The sequence below is a fragment of the Penaeus japonicus genome, unplaced genomic scaffold (genome assembly GCF_977035675.1).
Source record: "Penaeus japonicus unplaced genomic scaffold, GWHDUDI00000001_assembly GWHDUDI00000014, whole genome shotgun sequence".
NCBI lineage: Eukaryota > Metazoa > Arthropoda > Malacostraca > Decapoda > Penaeidae > Penaeus > Penaeus japonicus.
Genome location: NW_028234416.1, coordinates 11,657,342 through 11,669,841, shown reverse-complemented (window position 1 = coordinate 11,669,841; position 12,500 = coordinate 11,657,342). Strand labels below are relative to the sequence as shown.

The window sequence follows — 12,500 nt, the reverse complement described above, 5'->3', positions numbered from 1 at the left end:
TGAGATTATTGTAACCCTGATATCTATGACATTTCTTTTCTTTTATTTTGTTACATGAAGCTAGGTCTTATAACATCTGATTTTGATGACTGAACAGGAAGCTGAACAAGATAGTGATAGTGTGTGGACCAGTGCTTCAGAATGCCAGAGTGAGACTGGAAGCCAAGGAACATCAGCAGAATCATTCTCGTTTGAACCTCCGACAGTGCGAGTTAGACCAGGTTAGTCACCTGATTGGAATGATTATTAATGCTATGTAAGGGCTATTAACTTTTTGTCAAAAGGGATGGATTTCCCTCCAACCATTTCAAGATCATGATGATACCAGCTATCTAGAATTTTGAGAAAATTTAGTATGAATCCGCTCTAAAATGTCTAACCAGGGTTATCATTTTTTCAAGAAGTAGCAGTTCTGTTTTTTTTCTTAAGTTCTACTTCCTTTTCTCTATTTATTGATTCTCTTTCTCTCTTTTCTTCTGTCTCTTTCTCTCTCTGTCTCTGTCTCTCTCTGTCTCTGTCTCTCTCTGTCTCTCTCTCTCCCTGTCTCTCTCTCTCCCTGTCTCTCTCTCTCCCTGTCTCTCTCTCTCCCTGTCTCTCTCTCCCTGTCTCTCTCTCTCCCTGTCTCTCTCTCTCCCTCTCTCTCTCTCTCTCTCTCTCTCTCTCTCTCTCTCTCTCTCTCTCTCTCTCTCTCTCTCTCTTCTCTCTCTCTCTCTTCTTTTCTTCTCCTCTCTTCTCTCTCTCTCTCTCTCTCTCTCTCTCTCTCTCTCTCTCTCTCTCTCTCTCTCTCTCTCTCTCTTCTCTCTCTCTCTCTCTCTCTCTCTCTCTCTCTCTCTTCTCTCTCTCTCTCTCTCTCTCTCTTCTCTCTTCTCTATTCTCTTCTCTTCTCTCTTTCTCTCTTTCTCTCTCTTCTCTCTTTCTCTCTCTCTCTCTTCTCTCTCTCTCTCTCTCTCTTCTCTCTCTCTTCTCTCTCTCTCTCTCTCTCTCTCTCTCTCTCTCTCTCTCTCTCTCTCTCTCTCTCTCTCTCTCTCTCTCTCTCTCTCTCTCTCTCTCTCTCTCTCTCTCTCTCTCTCTCTCTCTCTCTCCTCTCTTCTCTCTCTCTTTCTCTCTTCTCTCTCTCTCTCTCTCTCTCTCTCTCTCTCTCTCTCTCTCTCTCTCTCTCTCTCTCTCTCTCTCTCTCTCTCTCTCTCTCTCTCTCTCTTTCTCTCTTTCTCTCTTTGACACATTGATTGTTGAATTATTGGATGTTGTTTTTCAGATAAGGAGGATGAGATTGAGAGATTGATCCAAGCTGCAGAATCACTGGCATTGGAAAGAGCAAAGCTTAGACAGTCTAGCTTTAATGCACCAGGGAATATATCAGCTTCTAAAGAAAACACACCAAAAGTAACTCAGCAAGAGCTAAAATTCAACACTCCATTGAAAAAGATAAAAAACTATTACAGCCATTCAGAAAAAATTGTTGGAGATATTGATTCAGGTTATTTCGGCAACAACGAAGAGCCAAATAAGGCCAGGGAAGCTCTGTCCTCGGGTAGCTTCCTTCAGGAATCAAATATACAAGCTGGGAATGGAGTAGAAGGAAAGTTCACACACGCGTACGACTCTGATAACGATATACCAAGAGATCACTATCACTCACCGCACAGCAGCAGCAGAAGAGATTCACAAACCAGAGATTATTTCTTCACCACTAGCCCTGAGACATCTGAAAGGATGAACATAGACAATATACCTCGTTTGTCCCTAGATTCCATTGGCAGCGTGAATCCTGACAGAGAGACGTACGAAGAACGAACGAGAGTGAGCAAGGATGTGAAGGAAGTGTGCAATTCTTCAATTCGCGAGTTTACAAGTGAGGAATCTCAGAATCCTCAAGGAAGATCATCGTTAGGAAGACCCAGTGATAGCATCCCATTTTATCAGAGTTCTGGGTAAGTTTGATGTTTAGTCTATAAGCTTCCATCATGATTGTCTTCTTTTTTTACAGGCTCAATGTGTATTGATTCTTATGTGTATCATGCTTTAGAAAGGAATGTGCAATTGAATATAAGATTACAAAGGGAATTATTATTGATTCTATTTTTTTCTCTGATTCCAGTTGTATTTCATAGATGTGACTTGTTTACAGTTCATTACGTCATTTTTATTGCAGAGTCTTTTAAGGGGTTGCATATCAATATATCTAAAACCTTTTTCTTGGATATGATAGTCAGATTGTGTCTCACTTATAAATACTCTTCTTCCCAGGATGCTAAGGACTAAACCAGGTAGTTTTGTCTGCTTGACAAAAGTCTCGTAATTTCAATCCATTAATTTTCTTTGCTATGACTTCTCCTTTTACATTATTTGGCCTTTATATTGCTTAGTGTATATGCATTTTCACTAAGGCCTTTTTCTGCATTTTGATATTTATAAAAATAAACTAGATTAGAAAAATAAAATCCATTATGGTGTAGTCTTGTAAAACATTAGTTTTTTTTTCAATATTGATTATTATAATCTTACCATAACTTCTATCATGCTGTGCGAACTTCATAGGTTTTGAAAACATGTCTGATTATATAAGGGTTGCTAAATAAGTGATGCATAGATGAAATATTTATAAAGCTATTTTCTTTTTAACTAGAGTAATTTGGGAGATGTACTATACACCAAATTGAATGTTATCTATAAAAATAGATGTGTATATCTCTTAGAGACACTTGTATTTTGATGCTTGGAGACTTTTGTTTTTAAAAGGAAGTTACATTTCCTCTTTTTTGTTTTAAAGTATTTTTTGCTTTGCTTTTAAGCATTTTCAAAACAGAGATAAGAAGCATTTGTTTTGGGGGAGTTTTGTTAGTTTTGGAATATAAACATAACAAATAATTTGGAATGGTTGTTTGATTAAACAGTTTATGATTACCTGTGCATTTAGTAGTATAACATTCTATTTTACTCCTCATCATATTCCATAAAATACTTTTAAGTTTTTTTATACTTTCATTGTCTCTCTTGTACCTATATACAATGATGAATATTACAGTCTCTGACATGATATATTTGGCAATATATATGGCCAACAGATCTCAATCTGTATGGGAGAGAGAAGTAAGTCAATCAATATTTAAATGGTATGTCAGTCAAATTGAATATATCTTGATATTGCCTTGTAATTCAGGAATAGGACTTCAGTTGAAATATCGACTGCAGTACACGAGGAGTGCAGTAAACTCTTGAAATTGTCTCTCAACTCAACCAGCAGCCTTGCCCATGTCCTGAGGTAAGTTTGTGTGTGTGTGTGTGTGTGTGTGTGTGTGTGTGTGTGTGTGTGTGTGTGTGTGTGTGTGTGTGTGTGTGTGTGTGTGTGTGTGTGTGTGTGTGTGTGTGTGTGTGTGTGTGTGTGTGTGTGTGTGTGTGTGTGTGTGTGTGTGTGTGTGTGTGTGTGTGTATGTGCATGTGTGTGTGTGTGTGTATGTGAGAGACCAATTTGATTGTGATACTGTTACTTATAAGCATATTTGCATGATTTAAAAAGTCCTAGTCATAGTTTTTCTTCAGCAGGTTTGTTTTAAAATGTTTTTTAGATTATGGTGATTTAAGAATTTCCAAAAGAATTTCAGGGGTCCTCTCAACTCATGATGGTATTCAGTATACAGTAATATATAGATTTTTTTCTATCCTTTGTTATTCAAGTTGTATCAGATTAAGTCACCTCTTTTTTTTTGTTATGGTTATCATTCAATCTTACTGTCTTCTATTTCAAGGCTGTTGCGGCAGGTTTTAACCTTGCAACTGAAAATAGAAACTTCTTGCGTAGCTGATAATGCACTTGAAGAATTAGAGGAATATGAAGCCCAGCATTCTACACTGGAGACTAAGCTCAACTCTGCAGCAGTTCAGCTACAGGGAGTCTTGTCTCAGGCAAGTGTATTCAAGTTTATAGACCTGTTGATGTGTAGTTAATGGGATGTTGATGCGAATTGCAGGATGATTATACTGATTTATGTATTAGATATTTCAGAGATTGTTACATCATAAACCAAGGATTGTTTGAACAGAACTGGTATATCTGGAATGTTTATGTATTATTGCAATATATGTGTGCCCATTTGGTTTTGTACTTGTGTTGTAACGGTGGGTTGATGGTGCATTTAACCCCTTTGTGACGGGCATGTTTCATGGGATAGGATTACTTTCTTACTGCATTTTTCATTTTGTTGAAATTACGAGCTATTCATGATAGAAAATAGATAGAACATCTTAAGATTCAGAAATGAAGCTGTAGATCTTATCTCCTTAACAATGGATGATGTGACATTCACGTCATGGCTTGGCTGGTCTTCCCACTGGTGAGGTGAACACCACATCATAGCTTTGTCTGGCCATCTGGGTGTTTAGGAGCATAGCAGCTGGCCACTGCGTCAACATACAAATAGCCCACCACATTAGGCCTCTGCATTTCAAAATGCCCCAGGGAAATGACCATGTGTAGCCAAAACCGCTCTGTCCCGTCCCGGAATGGTTAATGATGGTATTGCTGATAGTAAATTAGAATATGCTCAGCAATGATCAATAGTTTTAACTTTTGTAGTGTGTGGACTTCAAATAAATGTGTAAGATTTCTGTCAGTCCTCTCTATTTGTGAAATATGAATTATAAAGATACTTATCAGCAAATAATTAGCAATTGTTTACCATTCTCTACCTATCATCAGTCTCATTGCAATATAGAGATACATTTATATAGAAATATGGGTGACACATATTCACAGGTATCATCAAAGGGATGGCATGTTTTATATGTTGGTGTTAAAGCATGGTTGGGGGTCTGCGGTTCCTCATTGTGATCCTTGGGGGAGTAGACTAGTTTCAGATGATTTTTTGATCCAGTAAACTTTCACAACAGATGCAGAGTATGGAAACTCGGCTAATAGAGCAGGACGAGGATGCAGCTCGAACAGACAAGTGTGTACTGCAGTTGTTACAGCAAGTTGAAGAAGGACTTTCAACAAGTGGCTTGCAACACTTCATGGCCATAACCTCTCCAAGAAGGTAAAGAGAATTTTCAAATTTTGATAAATTTTACAATATAAAATGCCCTTAAAAGATAAGAAAATCAGGTGCTACTATAGAAAGACATTAGAGACTTATAAATTTGTATATTCATTATTACTTTGGACCTTAAAGACGAAGCACCTTACGCACCTTAGAAGATATTACATCTGCAATGACTCTCTTGCTCGGAGAACTCACGAGGAAAACATCACGATCACACACCCTGGAAGAGGAGCTTCAGCGCTGTTCTTTCGAAATAGAATCATTAAGAGAAGCAGCCCTCCAGAAAGAAGCAAGGTTAGTGTTCCAAAAAGTATTTTTCTGCCTAACTTTTTAAAAAGGATATGTGCAAGTTCCAGTGTGACATAAAAAAGATATATATATTTTTTATAACAGCTTCAGTAGTCTTTATTATCAAGTAGAATATCAAAGACATATATATATGTCTATCTAACACACACACACACACACACACACACACACACACACACACACACACACACACACACACACACACACACACACACACACACACACACACACACACACACACACACACATGTACACAACACCTCTCGCACATATACGCACACGTAAGATTGCCAATGAACTTCTTAATAATGTATTTTGTTCACAAAAATTATGCATTCTTATTCCTTCTTTCCCTAATTCCCAGAATGAGAACTTCAGATCTCGAACTTCAGCGTCTAAAGGAACACAACAACCGAGACTACACCTCCCTGAAGCATTGTTTAGCTCAGGCTGAAGAGAGCCTGAATGACTCACAGTAATGAACTAAGTCATTTTCTTTCTGAATGAGATTTGTTTTTTTATTTTTAGGATGATGGTGTCATATTACTTTTATTGCCAAAATTTAGATAGAAATGTTGTAATACATGTTTGGATACATTTTGCACATTAAAAAGGAAGTCTTGATTTTACAAATCTTCCAAAAATTAGATGAATAGTAAAGATGAAATGAATTTGATGTTTCAGTGCAGAGAGAGCACGCCTCAGTGAGCTTATTAAGAAACAGACTGCTGAGCATGAGACAACGAGACAAAGACTTCAGCAACAAGTCTCTGAGCTTCAGCGAACAATGGACTCGAGGTCAGTTGAGTCAGGTAGTTTTGGATTATTAATAATATTATTATTTGTGTGTGTGTGTGTGTGTGTGTGTGTGTGTGTGTGTGTGTGTGTTGAAACATTAGTATATTTTACTTTATTTTAGTAATTTGGATTGTCATCACATATCCTTTGTTGTGACATACACAGCTGTTATTACCATATGCAAAGAAAAATGTGATATTAGGAGTTGCTGTAATTTGAAAATCACCAAGTACTTTTGTAGAAGTTTATGAAACCAGTGATGATGATTTGATTATTTTCATTAAGTATTATATATTCTTATACGATTTTGATGTGAAGTATTGGCCCTTCCAGAGTGAGTGACTTGGAACACAGTCTTCATGATGCTCAGAAGAAGAACCAAGCACACGAATCCACAATAGCTGAGCTCCGGAATCAGCTCAGCCTTAAAGCAGATCAAGTCAAACTGGTAGATGTATGTATACACATGTAGACATTTTTGATATTTTGCAACCATACTCATTAATGTCATGAGTTATGATTGATGATCTTTATAAAGAGTGCATGAAAGTAATCTACTGTTTCCTCATGATTCATTCAATATTATCCAGGAGGAGAATGGCCTGCTAGTTGAAGGATTGAGATCGACACTGAAGCACCAACAAGCGGAAATAGATCAGTTACGCATGCAACTAGATTTGGCAGTAGCCGAAAAGCAGAGTCTTTCAAAGAGGGTCGTGGATCTGTAAGTATGAAAGATGTTATAAAAGAATGAGGTTTAATTATTTAATTAAGTGAAGACATGAAATTTATTGCCAGTAGTGATTTCTAAAGTGGATTCTTTTTGTTATAATTACTACCTTTAAAGTGGAGACATAAGGCAGAGAAAAATTGTATGTCCATAGAATATAAGTAATATCTATAAACTGTATAGTATGTTATTTAAGTATTAGGATATGAAATGAGATGAAAATATTGCATTTGAATACAGAGAGACAGAATTACATGCTGAGCAAGAAAAACATCAGAAGGTCCAAGAGGAAGCATCAGTGTTAAGGTCTGATGTTAGAACTCTCAAAGTTGAGCACGCAGAAACTCTGAAGATTTTACAAGACAAAGTAAGCATAAAGATTTATAGTTTCATTATGTGTAAACTGATGATTACCTTATATTCTCTTTTTGTATCACATATGATTCTTCTCAATTCATTGAACTGTCTTTTTTATCACTCCAGGTGGATAACAGCGGTGCTATAAAATGTGATTTAGAAAGGCAAATACGATCAGCTGATTTTAAGCTTCTGCAGCTACGCACTGAAATGCAAATGGAAAGACATCGATCAGCAGCACTTGCAGAGGAAAACAGCGATGCAAATAAGAAGGTAAACCTTAACAGCATTGTTATGGAATTTTCTACATTGCAAGTATTATTTTGTTTGGTAATTTTGTAGAATATGCAGGTTATTTGAATGCTGTAGATGTCAAAGAGTAGATAAGTTATATGATATTATGACCTGAAACTTAGTAATTGATTTTGAATATGCTTTTTTAATACAGCATAGATGAGGAATGCATATTAGAATGTTAGCTATCATTTCTTTCATATTTATTTGTACTTAGGATGAGGCTGAATGTAAATCTCTTAAAATACAATGTTTCTATTATAGATTCAAAGCCTGCAAGAACGCATTTGGAGCCTGACGCGCAGGAGGAGATTCAACAGTGGGGACAAAAGCAAGAGCTTTGACGACTATCGAACTGGTGCAACTTCTTCCAGGGACTCAAGCTCAGAATATGGAAGCTGCATTAGTCTCCTGTCCTCTAGTTTGAGGGCAGATACTGTTGATCATGTGCAGGTCAGTTCATCTTAATATGCGAATAGAAAAGGTATTATATCCTGTTTCTCTGGACCTATTCTGATTAATAGACTTTGTTCTACTGATTAATGTTTCTTTTAATTCTTAAATAGTCTCTGGTAAAGGATGTTGGGGATGGACAGATGAGAGAGGAACAGCTTCATGCAATGCTTCGAGAGAAGGATCTTGCTATGCGCAGCTTACAGGAGTCTGTTTCCACCCAGATTAATAACAAAAATCAAGGTTGGTGTGATGTAAATACCATAGGATATATTGTATTCTGATCAGTTAGAACATCATACCTTAACAATCTTTGTGGATACATAACTTTGTAGGCTTTATTTGTGGTTTATACCTGTAGAAAACATTCCTAATCTGGCAGTTTAAACCCTTTTGCATTATTTTCCAGAGCTTGAAGAATTAACAGGGAAAGTATCAATTCTTGAAGAACAGCTTTCCTCATTACTCTCGGGTCTCGAAGTCAGTGCAGCTATTGGAAACGTGACAACGGAAGTAGGTCGTCTTCTTCAGCAGAGAACAGAACATTTGAAATCTATAGACCACTCCTCACAGTGGCTCCAGGAGGAAGTGTCATCTCTTGCAATGGTTAGCAACAAGTTGACTGGAATGTAACTAAGGCATGAGATTATGGTATCTTTAGAAGAATAGGATGTATTATCTCCTGAAATTCAATTTTTCTCACCTTTTTTATTGAAATACTTGTAAAAGGCAAATCAAATAGGGCAAGTATTGACTTTTTTTTTTCTCTCTCTCTCTCTTTCTCTCTCTCTCTCTCTCTCTCTCTCTCTCTCTCTCTCTCTCTCTCTCTCTCTCTCTCTCTCTCTCTCTCTCTCTCTCTCTCTCTCTCTCTCTCTCTCTCTCTCTCTCTCTCTCTCTCTCTCTCTCTCTCTCTCTCTCTCTCTCTCTCTCTCTCTCACAGGAAAATCACATCCTAAATGCAGAGCTAGATGCTACGAAGAAAAATCAAATGGGCTTGTCATCAGGAGCACAGGATTCAGCAAGACGAGCACGGGAAGAAGCTCGACAGGAAAGATTGAATGCTACCCGCATGCAGGAGAAATGTTTGCGCTTGCAGGTGAATATTGTTCATTTTTTACTTTCTAGTTGAATGATAATAGATTAATAAGGGCTTTATTAGTTCATTTGACATATCTATTTTAAGTTATCACTATAATAATGTGATATTTATTATACATATGTATATATGATATTTAACCCATCCACGACGGGGGAATTCTAGCCTTGAATGTCACAATGCCGGGGCGTTCGAATTATTAGGCCTAAATCAATTGAATGGCTGGCACAATACTGTGCCGCCCGGCCACTGGGCTTTTGAATGAGAGGTACAGTACTGTACCACCCATCCAGAGTGGGTTAATATTTAAAACATTTCAAGGCACAACTGGAAGCAGTGCAGACAACTCTAGATCATGAGAGACAGGAAAAGAAGATGAGGGAGACAGTCAGAGGTGTTAAGGTAAGATGAGTCATTGTAGAAAATCAGTCTTTGTTGTAAGGAATCCTCTGCATTAAAAAAGAAAAAAAAAATTGTGCATCTTATAACTGGTCATTTTTTATGATTTTCTGTTTGTGTATGAAAACAAGCAGAATCACCTACAGGTATTCTTAACATTGTTAGATAGCTTTTGATTACAAGTCAGTGTAGATTTTTTACCAGAACACTTTTTCTGTAATTCACTAGTATTCCGTTGAAGTTCAGATAGAATTCAAAATATTATTGTTTGCTCTATTATCATTTCATCTGTACTCTTGTATCTGTGATGTGCTATTGACTCATTCTGCTTTAACTAATAAAACACAAGAAGAGTCACTCCTTATTTTGAGGGAATGTTTTTTTTAAGGAACATAGTTGTTCTTTCTTTTTTTTCTTTTTGTGATAGTTTTTTTTTCAGTAAAGCCAATTTGTAGAAGTGAAACAGTATCTATAATCTATACTAATTCACTTTAGTTGTTCTTTCTTTTTTTTCTTTTTGTGATAGTTTTTTTTCAGTAAAGCTAATTTGTAGAAGTGAAACAGTATCTATAATCTATACTAATTCACTTTAAAGTATGTGCTGCTTTGGAATTTTTTTCTTTTCTTTTCTTTTACAGCATCACGAATTCAGCTTGCTTCTGGAAAATGCTGCTGCAGTCCAAGAATCTCTTGAAAAAATGTGATCGGCTCAACTGATGTTAGTTTCTTTGTGTGGGAGTAATACATCAATAATATACATGATCAATATACATGATAAGAGGAGAATGAAACAAGCAGTAATATATTCTTTGTGGAAGGAGCCAAAATATTACTAGATTTAATGAAAAAGAGGTTGATTGATATGTCATTATTTGTGGTAAAGTCAGTAATTTATATATATTTTTTATGTATATTTAAGGTTTCTTGAAGCATACAAACAACTTCAGCATAAATGGATTTTTGTCTAACAATAAAACCGGTGAAAAACATGAGAAATATCAGATGTACAAGACACAGATAATAAGCTTGATAATTGTAATGTTTTTACTGGTCATTTATGTATCTGATTGACTTCTAGACCTTTTCAGTTCACAAGTGGTACAAAACTTTTTTATTTTTTTATATCTACCATGTGTAATATTTGTTAGCAGTTTTGTAGGACACACCTTGTCATATGTTCTTTAACCAAAGAATGAGCTAAGTACCATTGAAATTGGAATATTATGTATGTGTTAGACTATACTGAGAGTCATTTAATTTATGTATATAAGTACCAAGTATTTTATTTTATAATATGTAGCATTAGATGTTATATCTTATTTGATTCCCAGCCAATGGTCTCATTAAGTTAATTTATCAGTAAAAGACATAACAGTATGTTTCCCTATAAGGGTCTACAGAATTCAAAATCTGTAATTGCATGTAAGGAAAAATGTTAATGCTACATTTTGAGTAAAATATGAACAAATATTTTTTGCAAATAACTTAATGTGTATGAAAACGTGGAAATATTGTGCTATATTTTTGAATTTCAAAATAAGAATTTTAGTGTAAAGTATTTTCTTGCATCTCTGTTACACATGAAATTATGTTTGTTTTTAACCCGTTAACAACGGGTGACGTGTTTTTTCGTCAAATATGACACAGGAGCTCTGGCCTAACGACAGGCATCATGATGTTCAAGGATTTTGGACCAATGTTATTTTATTGTGCTATGAGTAATGAGTAAGTGAGGATGACAATTGCAGTATAATTAATATAATTACTGTAATATTAAGCAAAATGGGTTTCACCTAACATCCAAAACCTAGTTGGCACCACTGTCTTCTAGCACCAGTAGGAGAGAGAGCCTTGAATTGCACCCATCCACGATCTCTAGCAACCAATATCTTTATAGAGCGATGGCACATGGCAAGTTGCTGACCTCTTGCTCTAAAGTACTGCAGATGAAGGATGTGCAGGCAGAACGAGAGGAAGAAGGTGACTCAAACCATGCCCAGTGTCCAATGTATCCCTGTGCCAGTAGGGATGCCTTTCACTGTGGCACTCACAGTTATAAGCACAAGTTTCCTTCCTCTTCCCTACCTCTTCAACTTATCTTCATTGTAGATGGTTATATGTTTCATTTTGTTCATAACAGCATACTTTTTGTCCGCCCATAAAACAGCAATGCTTCTATCACACTGAGAATAAAGGAAATAGTGAGCTGTTAGGGATCATATATTATCATTTTAATCAACTGCAATAGAGCCTTTGATATGACAGATATAAGTCTTTAAATACAGTAAAACACCTAAAGTAAAACACAAAAATGGCTAACTCTGTAATGAGTGCCTAAAAGAGAGTGGGAAAAGTCAAGGTAAATTGTATGAAGCTGCCTCGCTCTGAAATAAAACCCATCCTGGAGCCTGAGCAAGCAAATCTATCCCCCGTCCACAATGGGTTAATGAAAAGTCAGTACTGGCTGTTGCTTAAATCCGTGAATTAAACATGAATAACAATCAGTTTTTTGGTGAATATTGGATGGTTTTCTTTTGGTTTGCTTTTTTAGATTGATAATGATATTGGATTTGTATTTTAAAATTCCAAATGATATAAGGGACCAAGAAAAAAACAGTGTAAGGGTTTTAACTTTACAATTTGCAAAGACTAGAGAAAATCCACAAGACTCATTTTTTTCCATTTTATTAAAGAGAGTGTGGTCATATGTTAATTACACTGCATTGCTATACTGTAACAAAGACTATTTTGCAAAGTTCCTGTAGTTGAGCTGCTTACCAATATCTTGGATACTGTTTAGATTACAGAAATAGATCTATTTTCTCTCTTTTTGTACAATATGAAAAAAAATGTCTTCAGAGTGAACACAGTACAATTTTTATAAGAATGCCACTATTTTATTAAATGATATTGTGAATTATTTTTGCAACACGTGATTGCCATTTATATTTGTAAAGTAGTTATTGCATACTCAAGAATAAAACATCTTAGAGGCTTTATTTGTGTGTTAATACCCTGTGGCACC

General features: G+C 36.0%; 1 protein-coding gene across 1 annotated transcript in view; it reads left to right on the top strand.

The window, feature by feature from the left end:
* The window catches only part of LOC122255597 (uncharacterized), a 13,315-nt gene extending 1,528 nt beyond the window's left edge, over window positions 1-11,787 (top strand). Inside the window, exons 3-20 of the mRNA XM_043019776.2 lie at window positions 98-221; window positions 1,256-1,931; window positions 3,161-3,262; window positions 3,747-3,903; window positions 4,888-5,033; window positions 5,169-5,333; window positions 5,713-5,823; window positions 6,033-6,146; window positions 6,480-6,600; window positions 6,737-6,870; window positions 7,117-7,243; window positions 7,360-7,506; window positions 7,792-7,980; window positions 8,094-8,223; window positions 8,390-8,586; window positions 8,921-9,076; window positions 9,398-9,478; window positions 10,114-11,787. Of these exons, the coding sequence (XP_042875710.2) occupies window positions 98-221; window positions 1,256-1,931; window positions 3,161-3,262; window positions 3,747-3,903; window positions 4,888-5,033; window positions 5,169-5,333; window positions 5,713-5,823; window positions 6,033-6,146; window positions 6,480-6,600; window positions 6,737-6,870; window positions 7,117-7,243; window positions 7,360-7,506; window positions 7,792-7,980; window positions 8,094-8,223; window positions 8,390-8,586; window positions 8,921-9,076; window positions 9,398-9,478; window positions 10,114-10,179 (2,943 nt within the window). The 3' untranslated portion in view covers window positions 10,180-11,787. The remainder of the gene's footprint in view (window positions 1-97; window positions 222-1,255; window positions 1,932-3,160; window positions 3,263-3,746; window positions 3,904-4,887; window positions 5,034-5,168; window positions 5,334-5,712; window positions 5,824-6,032; window positions 6,147-6,479; window positions 6,601-6,736; window positions 6,871-7,116; window positions 7,244-7,359; window positions 7,507-7,791; window positions 7,981-8,093; window positions 8,224-8,389; window positions 8,587-8,920; window positions 9,077-9,397; window positions 9,479-10,113) is intronic.
* The last annotated feature ends 713 nt before the right edge of the window (window positions 11,788-12,500 follow it).